Consider the following 12,861-nt stretch of genomic DNA (forward strand, 5'->3'; position numbering starts at 1 on the left):
ATAACAGGAGAAATGGAAAGGGTGAATATCATTCTAAGACTCATAAATATGTTTTGTATTCTTTTACACAGATTGACTTGGAGAGCATATTTTCACTTAATCCAGATCTTGCTCCTGATGAAGATATTGAACCTAGTCCAGAGACACCACCACCACCTACTCCATCAGCCAAAGTAAACAAAAGCGTGAAGGTTGGTAATACCTATGCGACATGTTCATGTTAAACTTACAGTACTCCTATACACATTGTTATGCTGGATTTTTTAACTTTTGTGTCTGTGGGACTGCTTGATAACTGTGTTCCTTTCTTCTTCCTATGGTGAGTAGGGGTCTCTAAAAATTTTCTAAGAATAAGTTTGGCAGAGAGGGAGTTGGGGACTGATATTTGTATAACTAAATATATCTCAAGGAAAAATACAGAAAAGGTTTTGGAGGTTATTTTGAAACAGTATGTATAGTTCAAGCAGTCTTCACCCTAAGCTCTTCAGGGAGGGATTTGGCAGCAAACACCTCTCTGTATTGCTGACATCATGTTACTTTCATTCACTGGAAAGAAGCAGCGGTGGGGCTGCAGTTTACGTTTTCAGTAATAAGGTGGTCAAATAACAGAGATTTCTTTCTTTGTAGAGTCGACGAACTGTGGTACCTATTAAGAATGACAACCCTGCCAGAGATAACAGAGGTAAATGTTATCTCTTTCCATTTCAAGGAAGTAAAAAATATGGGAACATTTTAACCTCCTGCTCATCTCACATTCCTTAATAGTTCTGCATTTCTAATTCGGTATGTATGCATGTGACATGTAAAAGATATGGTACATAATTCCTAGAATTATTCCTATGTATATTTAGAAATTCATACTGAACAAGTAGTATTTATATGCAAGTTTAAGCAATATAGCATTAGGAAAGTTAAGCTGAATGAACTGAAGGTGCAAAAATTTGAAGTTAATTAATTATGCCACATTAAATCGTGTGGACTTTTCCAAGCTAAAGTATCCTCAGTTTGGTTCAGCTTAAGTGAGTGTTTCAATATACACTAAGTAGTGCACTTAAAATTCTTATGCTTTCAATTTTTTAGCTTAGTTTTGTAACAGTCTGTGCATAAACATTCATTCAAAGAGTACTTAAGCCCTATGGGTTATTTCTTACTCTACAGCTAATAGTGAAAAATCTACAAAAAATGCTGAAATACCACAGGAGGATAGGTGAAAAGTATGTATTGGATGAATACAGATGTAATGCATCTATAACATGAGAAAGAATAGTTACTGCTTATTGTTTTCATTTTCTCTCCTGTGTTAAACTTAACTAATTTGTACTGATGATGGTGACGATTCTTATTCCGAACATTAATCTACTGTCATTAATTCAGACTAGATTCCAGTCCATCTGTTTAAACTTGAAAAACAAGTGGGCTTGCATATCTTTGCAAGTGTTCAGATTCTTCTAGTGGACGATTGGGACCACATTCTCCCTTCTGCTCTTTGCCTCTGGGGTGTTAAACAAATCTGAAATCTCATGAGGAGGGGATAATTTTTTTTCAAACTAATATGGGTTAAATTTGAGACATCTTATTGATGGGCTCTCCTCACAGCCATACATGTTGTCGTTTGTAGTAATTAGTCTGTTTGGTATGGAATAACCCCGTAACTTGTATTTTAATAGGTCCTGTGCATCTTACTATTCACAGTTGGCCTAAATATTTGTTGTTGGCCTTGTAATTAAGCTTTTCTCAGCACACTGTCTTGTTTAGTGTAGTCGATTTGTGCTATAAACTAGATCATCTATCATATTTGGAATGATCTGGGCATTTGCCTTGTCTGTCCCATTCAATACCTGTTTCCACCATTGTGTCCGTGTTGCACAGTGAGCTGGCCTTCGTTTAGAATGTCATGTCTAGGCTGCTAATCAAAGCCGATACTTTCACTTTCACACTCTTCTGGCAGATTCTGTTAGGAACGCATGCAGGAAATGGGCCAGCTGAAGCAGAGATGCTTGAAGCAACTCTTTCAAAAACAGTTTAAAACATTCAGCTCTACCAAAGAGGGTTGCATGCTCACCACTCCCACTGCATTCACTGGAAACAGAAATCACCGCATCTTCAGAAACTGGCATCCTTAGCACATGTAGAATCAATGAATAAGTTTAGATATGTTGATTGTATCTATATCGCTTTCAGTATAGTGTCAAAAAGGTTTGTTTCTTCCAATCGCAGATTGAGCTGCACTTTGCTGCCTTTCATTTATATCACTCTGCTCCTCCAGAGATTGTAGGCTCAATGGAGTGGAATCATTTTGTAGCATCTAGAGAATGTGAAACAGCAGGGCTTCTCTTCTTACTCCTTTCTTGGCTATAATCACAACATAAATAAAGTTTCAGCACTTTAAGCTTCGAGACTGCGTATCTCCAAGTATATGCTTCATTCTATGCACATAATAAGTTGGACCGATTCTGTAGTAGAGTATTTAAAAATATGCACGTACAGCATTGGTACTTAATAATTATGTTATGTTGATGTATAACACTAGGAGAAGACGACTGCATACCAAATGTCTTTATTAATAGACTTTCTACATGTATGGCTTCCCCTCACCCCCAATAAATTGTTGTGTCTGGAAAGGGGCCTCATTTTATCTCATCATAACAAAGCATTTCAGAATGGGGTAGAAATGTTACTCTTCCATGTGCAGATGAGCTTTGTGCTTTTTCCTTTGCAGTGGTTGGTTCTGCCCGCGCGCGACCTACTCAGCTTCCTGAGCAGTCTTCCTCCTCTCAACAGAATGGTAGTGTTTCAGATATATCTCCGGTTCAAGCTGCAAAAAAGGAATTTGGACCCCCTTGTATGTAAACCGTGTATCAAGGATTCATTCGTTCTGGGCGTTACATGTACATTCTCTTGGATTATGTTGTTGTCTATAAATGACAAATGGTCTGTATGCGCAGTTGTCTGTAGGCTTCCTCGAGAAGCTTTTTCAGAAAGCTGTGGCTAAACCAATGTTCACTTCTGTCATAGTTGTCTAGTATTTGGAATTTGTTTTTCTTTTATCTTTTTTTAACCATGGTGGTGGGGGTTTTTTGTTGTTTTTTTTTCTTTAATTTGCCTGGGCTTTCTTTTAATTCAAACCAAGAGATCACATGTATCTGTCCAAATATTTTTTGAGGGTCATTGTCCTTATTTTTTTTGTTGCCTAATTATTGTCCCATTCCCATGATTTTTTTCTAAGTCAGTCATTTATTTTATAAATTTTAGAAATTAAATTGCCATAATTATTCTGTACTAATACTGATTTGCTTGAAAAGATAGTTCATATAAATAAATGCATTCTAATTATTGATACATCAATATAATTGAAATGTTACAGTGTAAATACTAAATTCATACAGCACACTGAATATATTTTAAAGTTATATCATTTTCTTTAAGCACGTAGAAAATCTAATTGTGTAAAAGAGGTTGAAAAATTGCAAGAGAAACGTGAAAAAAGAAGGTTACAGCAGCAGGAACTTAGAGAAAAAAGAGCTCAGGTTGGTATTTTTAGCTCGGATGGAAAACGTATGTCAGCAGGAGAAGTTTGCAAAGTCATTGTGCTTTTTTCAGTCTTTTAATAATTTTTATGAACTGTAATAATCTTGAAATAAAATGTTTTCATCCTGTATACAAGTTCGATAAATATTTTGGTGCTTGGTTGCATTGCTCTCATAAATATTACTTTAGACAGTCTTCCCCCTCTTTTTCTTCCTACAGAAATAATTGCTTACAATTGCTTATCTTGCCATGTGTTCTTTAAAGATCAAGTTATGATGATAGCTATTTCTTAGGAAAAATATATTGTTAAAAATAATCAAACCTTTGGCTTTTAGATAGGGCTGTTATTCTACAGGAGGTATTACAACATTATGATAAAATGTTCTTTATGATCTTTGATGCTTTGTAGATCTATTTGAGGCTCAAGTTTGAACAGTGGCTTTTTATTTTTTTTTCTTTAAACCTGTCTATGCATTTATAATTTAGCTTTGCATCATGCAAGCCATTTGGCAGCAAGTTGTTAGAAACTTGTGTGAAATAAATGAAGTCGCTAATCCTGTGAGAAAAATCTCTTAATATTAAATGACTTTCTGTCACAGTGGTGTAAAAGCTTTTGCAAAACTAGGAGCATAATCTAGTTGGCAGCCCTGTGCGTATGTGTTAGTCTCTCTAAAGAGATACTACCAATCCTCTACTGACATGAGAAGTACCACCACCAAGTAAATAATTCAAGCAATTTACTTCATGGCTTAATGATGTTCCTAAGTTGACCTAAAATCACCTATGTTAATTCATGTTCTCTAATTTCCATCCATTTACACAAATGCAAAACATACTATGTCTTTATGTGTAAGGAACAAATATTTTTTGCTTTATATATTAAAATTCTTTGACATGGTACTACACCTTAAAATTTTCTTTTTATTGCTTTTGTGAAGACTCCCTTTGCATCTGAGTCTTAAACTTCTGTATCATAGAATCATAGAATGGTTTGGGTTGGAAGGGACCTTTAAAGGTCATCTGGTCCATCCCCCCTGCAATTGGCAAGGACATCTTCAACTAGATCAGGTTGCTCGGAGCCCCGTCCAACCTGACCTTGAATGTTTCCCAGGATGGGGCATCTACCACCTCTCTGGGCAACCCGTTCCAGTGTTTCACCACCCTCAAGTAAAAAATTTCTTCTGTCTTTCTCTCTTCTGTATGAAGAAGCTCTGTTTGTTTTGGTGACTTGTATATAGCTGTGCTTCATGTTGTTTTGTGTATTCTGTCGTCATCGTGAAATGCAGCAATAATTAGCCAAGCACTGTCTGCTAGGGCACAAGACCTTTAAACAGGGTTTGAAGAATATTAGGCAAACACATTTTCCATAATAAGCAATACTCCTTTCTGAATGTTAGAAGGAAACATTTCAGCAGGAATACATTTTGTATGGACTCACTGTCAGCAGTTATTGGGTCACTGTAGTCAGGGTGAACAACATCAAGGTACAGTCAACTTCTGATTAGGAGGGCACAATTTTATCTGAGGTGAGGCTCGGCTCTGTCACAGGTGCAGAGACGTGAGCTGGGTCCATTTCAGCTTGTTAACCCCAAAGCAGTGCTTTCTAAGAGTGCCTACTCTGCACAACCAGCTGTGATCCAGAAGGAGTTTTGTATCATTTGTGGGGAGCCATGCAAAGCTTAATAAGGTCTTAGCACCAGAGCTGGCTATGCATGACATCAGCAGCATGTCCTGAAATGGTGTAAAAACTGACAGTCGTGGGGAGAAGTGGCGGGAAGGACGTTTGAGCAGTTTAGCAGAGAACCAGCTCAGCTCAGAGTAGACTCAGACTTAGCAAGGCTTGGAGGGGCTCTGTGCACGGCCTCTTACGTGTCTGTTCGCTCTGGGGCTGATGGCTCCAGGTTTAGGGCCTAGATTTAACCTATTGTGTATCCTTGGGATTGCTTCAGCTTTTTGGGGGGTCTAGGAGTATTAGAAGGGTTTCCAATGCATCTAAGTAACTGTAGGAGTTAACTCAGGGCCAGTGGTAGGCCTCCTTTAACCAACTAGGATCCCCCAGGGTTGTGTTTAGAGCAGCTGGGGTTGTTTTGTACCTGTGCAATGGAGTGTATCCATTTGTCTGTTGGACCGCCTTATCTCAGATTAAGAAGCATTCACTGTATATGCTGTCTGGTGTTACGCAGTCACTCAGAGGTGTTTCTTAGTGTGAAGATTCTGGCAAAGGTGGGAGTCATTTCTCTTTCTTGAGTAGACTGTTAATGAGTCCTCAATTAAAAAGTATTTTCTATTACATGCTGACGAAAACCATGAAATAGAAGACATATAATTGCTTTGCTTTATGATCAGTAAATTAGCTATATCAGAATGGAAAAAGGCATTAAACTTGCATTAGAGACTTTTCTGGTGTTTTGGAGAAAATATAAGATTTCAGTTGATGTGTATTTTTCTTATAAATAAATAAGATACCGAAATTAGTCCATTTCAGGAAAAAAAGTATATTAGAAATTCTGTTGCTTACTTCCCTAGGATGTTGATGCTACAAACCCAAATTATGAAATTATGTGTATGATAAGAGATTTCAGGGGAAGTTTGGATTATAGACCACTGACAACTGCAGATCCTGTAAGTACCACAGCAACATGAAAGTTTTTTTCCTTCTGTGTTTTTGCCATGTTTTTTCAATTCTTTCAAAGTATACTTCTGTCTGTAAACATGAAAAACAAGTAGCTTAATACATATTAGCATTCTTTATAACATGGATTTATTTTTTCAGTAATTTGATGATATTGAAATTAGTAGTTATTGAGAGTCCTAGGTTACGAAGTTATTGTTATGCCATTTAAATACCTTGTGACTATAAAATAATACCAATATGTACTAAGTAGTCACTCAGCCTCTGTATTGTAAATTTTCCTGGGATGCTAGGGGATATGCACACAAAACCATTAAACTTCTCTGAAAAACCCTATTGAGTATAAAGATTAATATTTGATCTTTGAAGGTGATGAGGGCCTTTGATTTGCAGAGAAGTCAGAGGAGCAGAATCCTTAAATGACGAAGATTATCAGATCTCCATGGAAATCGGAGATTGTGACAATTTCTGTCAATAGCGTATCTACCCTGTTAGAGCTGGGTTTGCTTGCAACGTTCCAAGATGTACCTGGTACTCTACAGGATTAGATCACTGCCTGCAGGGAATTTTGTTAATGTGTGGTTCTCCCTTTTGAATTCTTGGCTATTTTGCAGACACAAGGGGCTTTTACATGTTCAGATGACTCACTGTCTTGGAAATTTCTCTTTGCTTAAACGATTGGTTAATTAGTTCAAGAATAGAAGTAAAATAAAGTAAAATATCGTATAACTGGAACTGGGGTATAGTTCACTGAAAGATTGTTTCCTTTGCAGATTGATGAGCACAGGATATGCGTTTGTGTACGAAAACGACCACTCAATAAAAAAGGTATGACGATTTAAGATTTTGCTAAATTTATTCGCTGAAAAGGTCCTTCTGATAGTAATGTTACTTGTATTAAAGAGGTCTAGAAATACTGATCAAAGGTGAAACTCTGTTATACTAGGCAATATGTGTGGCGGACCCAGAAAATTCATAGACTCATCACAACCTGGATAAAGATGGGGAGAAAAGTAGTTTAACTGTCACCATTTCATGTATTGGGAGCTAAGGTGCAGAGAGACTGCAGATTTTTTTTCCAAGATCATCTAGGATGTATTTAGTCGATCTAGGAATTAATTCTCCTGTAATTTCTTCAGTATGCTTACATTGCATTAGGATCACCATTCTTTTAAACTATCTAAGTGATCTCCTGAGCAGAGAGCTACCCAATGAAAACTTTTCTACACATTTTTTGTACATATATTTGTATACTTTCAAGTGTTCTTGAATCAGACACCAAGGGAGAAATTCAGGTGCCTAAATGCTGGTATCTTATGACATGTTAGGTGACTGAGCGTGTCTGAGACACCCTCGCAGGACTAGTGGATTACAGAGAAACTGGAGACTTGTATCCCCTGGAGTTACTGCTCAGGACTGGGCGAGATACCCTAGGGCATATGAAATACCGCTAAAAAACTATTGGGTACTGGAATGACTGCCTAGTGACTTTTTTATATATGATTAGTGTGATTAGTGTTACAACTTTTTTTCTTACTGCCTGCTCATCAGAGTGGAGTCTGTATTCCAAAGAAAAGGTTCAGATTTTGAACTCCAGTTAAATCCCAATCTTCCCATGAAGTTCTTTACTTTCAGTGGGAAATTAAGAATGCAAATGCTTCTGGATTGCAGCCTGTCTGAATCCAGTGCTTAAGTAAGCTGACTTCCGTTTTGAAAGATGTTTCTTTCCTTATCTTGCTATTATATTTTGTTTAGCTAAAGGACTCTTAAGAGCATCATTCTGGCTCTGAAACAACATGGCATGCATTTATTATTTTTGTACTGTCAGAACTACACATTGAGGATTATCTGGAGCATATGCAGAGGAAAATGGGAGAATTGTATGGGAAAGGGAAAACTTATGTTGATACCTGTATATAGTTAGTTTTTGTCTTATTTCTTTTCCCTCCACATTGCTCCTTCCTCTACTTTTATTTTTTTCTTCATTTTTACTTTTACTCTTTTCTTATTCCCTGTGGTTTTTTCCTTTTATTGATCTGAAAGGAATGCATAATCTCAAAAACTGGTTAATTGATACTGTATTGCACAACTTATTTAATAAATGCATTCAACAAACAAGTCTGGTAGCAGGTAATTTCTTTTTCAGCATTGGAGTTATCTTTAATAAAATATGACTTAGAAATCTGATACATTTGGCAGAAACATCACCTTCCACCTGTGCTGAAGGTGGACAAAGTGAAATGAGAGTAAATGAAAGCAAGTTGTCATGAGGCATGAGTTGGGATTCAGAAGTAGGATTTGATTTTGTGGAAGTTGCATATCAAGTGTTAGTTTGGAGGTATTAAAGAAATAGTTCAGAGGTGCTTCCAGGAAGTTGAATGTCTAAGTAAAAATGAGGTTGGCACTGAAGTTATTTTGCATTTTTAAGAATAAGCTAGAGTAAAAACGTATTAATGAAATAATCTATGCAGGGGATGAACCACAGAGATAATCTAGTACCCACATGATACAATCTTCTGAAAACACACACTTCATAAGAAACAGTATTTCTCATGCCACATTTTAAAATTGAAGAGTATAAAAGAATGAAAGATACTAGTGTGTAACTCCCTGAAGAGAAAAAATAAAAATAGTTTGTTTTGTCAGTCCCTCAAACACAGAATTATCACCAAAGTCTTTACGTGTTCTCAGCACCAGTCAGTCTGTGGATTGACTTTGCAGGAAGTAGGTGTTCAGATTGACATTTTAAGATTTTATTTTAGTCACATATATTTATAATTGAGAAATGTGTGGTAGGTTTCAGAGACGCTATTCCAAATTTTCATCAGCAAGGAATACAAGTCGTCACAACAAATAGCTGGGAGTGGGTAAATGTCTTATTCCAAACAATCATTTAAGAAAAATCAGCTTTCGACTGCTTAAACTAAAAAGCTTTTGGTGCAAAGAATTGACCTTCATATATCTCTTTTCATCATTGTTCCTTATTTCTTCTTTGTGATTGCTGCAGAATAATTGCATTTTATTTTATTGCAGTGCAGTTGAAAAATTGATTATATAGTGACTTGAATGCATATTTCTGTTGATGTGTAATGTCATGCAATGGTAACCATTGTACTGTTTGATCAGTATGTTAACTGATGAAAAGATTTCAATCTGCTTGTATAAAGCCACATCAAATTCTTGAACAACATGCCTTAAGAAATTTTACATAGAAATGCAAGTAGGACACATTAGGATCCTGACTGTACACACAAAGGATCGTTATTTTTGTGCATATCATGGATCACTGGGTTCTCTGTTTCGCTGACTCATATCTCATACAACAATTAGCAATAAATTGTAGTGCTATGTAGTAATTACAACCTGGGAACACACTATTGAAATCGCTTCTAGGTGCCTTTTGTTCATTCCCCGTGATAGGAAGGATCATTAGCATTTTCAGCTTTTCTGCTTACAAGATAATTTATAGAAAGGATTTTACTTCAGAGAAATTCTATATTAAAGATGTATACTTTAGGTTCCAGGAGGAATACACAAATGAAAATGTCTGTGCAGAATGAAGCAAAATTTTTCTTTTTGAAAGCTGTGAACATATAACTATAACGTTAAGGATTTAGGGAAAAGAAAATGACAAAATTTTAAAATAAAGCAGATTATTGTAAAGATACTAATTTCTTTATGTTTTTAGGTTTGATAGTCCAAGCAATATAGGACTTCAGTGCCCAGTTTCTCCAGTAGAGAAGTTACTATAAAAACTCAAAGGATTTGGCAGTAATCTGTAAAACAGTATAGAAGTGCTGAGGAAAAAGAACTCAAATCTATGGAAAGTGTTATTATAGAATCCATAAAAAGCCACAATGACAGTGCTATAATTAATCTTAATTTTTCTAATCAACTTTGTATAACCTCTCTTTAACTTCTAGCAATTGGTAGGATAGGATGACTAGACTTCCAAAATGAAATCTCTTACTTAGCAGATTACTATCTAGGTATCAGAAGCCCAAATCCATTGCACTGTTGTTACTTGGAGGAGCTGTGTTATCTGAGATGTTGTAAGAGTGTAAACAATGAAAAAATGTTAAAAGAAATTATGTGTTCCTAGTTAAAAATATATATTTCACTTATTTTATAGAAACTTTAATGAAAGACCTTGACGTAATAACAATTCCTAGTAAAGATGTTGTGATGGTACATGAACCAAAACAAAAGGTGGATTTAACAAGGTACCTAGAAAACCAAACTTTTCGTTTCGATTATGCCTTTGATGACACGGCTCCTAATGAAATGGTTTACAGGTATGTGTATATGCTTTTTTTTGTGAATCTTTTTTCTCATGTATCTCCCATGTCAATAACTGTGGGATTACCTTGGTCATAGACTTTACTCCTATTCTCTGTGTTACCAGATATGTATATTGCTACCTCCATTCTTTTGCCTGTTTACTTTTATTTTAACTCTTTATCCTGAATTCTTCACCTGCAATATCATCTCCACCTCCGTTGACCTCAGTCCTGCTTGCAGTCCTCCTCCACGCCCTGCTGGTTTCCAGGCGCTAGCATATATTGCCTGCCTGCTCATCTACTGAATATTTGAACAGCTTCATGAGCTCTCCATTTGCCTCAGGGTTATCGTCTTATTAATTGGTGTGTGCGCAGCACCTGAGGAACCTGAGTCATGGCTCTTGGTCTTCAGGAAACTTGGAAGACAAGGACAGCCCCAGCCCCAAAGAGCTTGCAGTTTGAATATAAGATATTTAACAGATGGAAACAACTCAGGAGAGGGTGGGGAAATATTACAAAGAAAGCGAGAGAGGTGATATTGCTGTATTTCTGAGATACCTGAGCTGGCTTGGCTTCTGGAAGCAATCTGGCTGATGTAACACGGAGGTGCGTGGAGCTGTTATCTTGCTCAAAATGCTGAATCTTTCTGATTTAAAAAACAACATCAACAAAGACATATATCCACTTTCAGCCCCAAGGTATTTGCATCTCCATTTTCTGCTTTATTCTTCTGTTTCACTTCCACAGCTGGCACAGAATAATGCACACAACACTTTTAAAAACAAGTTTAGAAGTAGCTGTTTACCTTGTACAAGTCACTAAATGGAGTAGATACAATAGCAGGCAAGGTTAGACACTGCGACAAGTCATAATCTTGGTACACAGTCTAAATCCTGTGAAGGTCTTTGCAAGAAATATTGATATTGGAAAGGAATTCAATGAAGATAATTTTCCTTATGCTTGGAAAGTGCTTCCCATAGCCTTAAGGAGTAGTGACAGAGAACTACCTTAATTCTCATTTTTAATCCAACAACTAGGAAGTGAAAGTTAGCATCATATCCTGATTGGTGTTGGACGCTAACATCCTGTAGGTTGATAACAGTAAATTCATAGTAAAAGAATTATTACAAGGCCTTGAAAATTAAAACTCCTGTCTTATGCTTGATATAATTAGGAGAAGGGTGGCGAAAGGAAAATCTGTGCGGTCTGTTAGTTTACACTAAGAAAAGACTTCTAAACAGCAAAGCCCTTGGTGCCCTTGGAGATTTCTGTCTATAATGGTTGTCTACTGGTAGCATCTTTCCTTTCTCAATACTGAAGAGCTGCGGGAGAGCGATCTAGGTGGTGATGTGTGCCTCTTGCAATAGTTCTCCTCCTGCTTAACAACCAGTTCTTGTAATCTCTCTCCTTCCTGTTATGTATCTTTGTGAGCATAGTGTTTAAATGTGAGGGTTTTTTTTGGCATACAGTGCTATCTTTTTGTATTCAGTTTCCTCCAGGCAATTTTTATTAGATATTTAATACATTAGCAGTAATATGGAAAGATATTGAAAGGTGGTTGTATTCATACTGAAAACAGTAAATCTCTAGTCTGTTTAGCAGTACAGGCTTTAGCAGTACAGGCTTTTTCCTTCTCCCTCATATGGCACATTAATGATTATTACTTGAAGGGCAATCTGCTTCAAGGCCTCCTGTAATAACAGAAGTAAGAACAAGATAGGTATCATCATCTGCTGTCACCAGAACTTCAGGGTCACAGTGGGGAAAAATACAGTGTGGCAAGTTACTCCAGTTTTCTCCAGTATGCTAAAATTACTCACTGTATTTCTATGCTGAAAAAAACGTTCTTCAGTTTGAAGGAAAAAGGTACTACTCTTTTTTTTAATTATTATTATTGTTTTGTTTAAGCTGCATTTTAAGTATTTTTGCATCCATGAGCCGCAACACTGAGTTGAAAATTTTCATTAATATTAAAAAACACGCACTAGTTTCAATGTATGGCTATGCCTTGCAATTTTAAAGGAGAACCAGAGTTTACATTTCTGAAAGATCAAGATTGCAAATAAAAGTTCTAGTAAAAGTAAAGTTGGACTGTTTTGGCATGGTACTATTTGGAGTAGCGTAATGCTTTATGAAAAATTTTCTAGATATGCTTGTATTTTGCCTTACTTTAAAATAGATATAATTAAGTCCCTTTTTTGTAAATCAGCAAAGTAAATCATTTCAAACTCAATTAAACAGTGATAATGGAGTGTGCTCCTTGGGTGGATAGGCTTGTATTTTATATATAAAAAGAATAAACACCAAAATATGGGAATATCCTCTTGAAGACAAAGGAAGTATATGTTTAGAGGAAGCAAAAAAAAAAAAAAAAAAAAAAAGACTAAGGCTGATCAGGAATCATCTGGTATCTTTTTGATG

At 36.3% G+C, this 12,861-nt stretch overlaps 1 protein-coding gene across 5 annotated transcripts in view; it reads left to right on the forward strand.

The window, feature by feature from the left end:
- The window catches only part of KIF2A (kinesin family member 2A), a 58,149-nt gene that overhangs the window by 22,337 nt on the left and 22,951 nt on the right, over positions 1–12,861 (forward strand). For 3 of the 5 annotated variants that reach the window (XM_087759640.1, XM_087759641.1, XM_087759643.1), the window contains exons 3-9: positions 72–191; positions 628–682; positions 2,720–2,842; positions 3,427–3,527; positions 6,055–6,150; positions 6,934–6,988; positions 10,293–10,455. In XM_087759640.1, coding sequence (XP_087615766.1) covers positions 72–191; positions 628–682; positions 2,720–2,842; positions 3,427–3,527; positions 6,055–6,150; positions 6,934–6,988; positions 10,293–10,455 — 713 coding nt within the window. The remainder of the gene's footprint in view (positions 1–71; positions 192–627; positions 683–2,719; positions 2,843–3,426; positions 3,528–6,054; positions 6,151–6,933; positions 6,989–10,292; positions 10,456–12,861) is intronic. The other 2 variants (XM_087759642.1, XM_087759644.1) reach the window with 1 other exon arrangement.

This window comes from Nipponia nippon, unplaced genomic scaffold (assembly GCF_047370975.1).
Source record: "Nipponia nippon isolate SJK-2023a ecotype South Korea unplaced genomic scaffold, ASM4737097v1 scaffold_20, whole genome shotgun sequence".
Lineage (NCBI taxonomy): Eukaryota > Metazoa > Chordata > Aves > Pelecaniformes > Threskiornithidae > Nipponia > Nipponia nippon.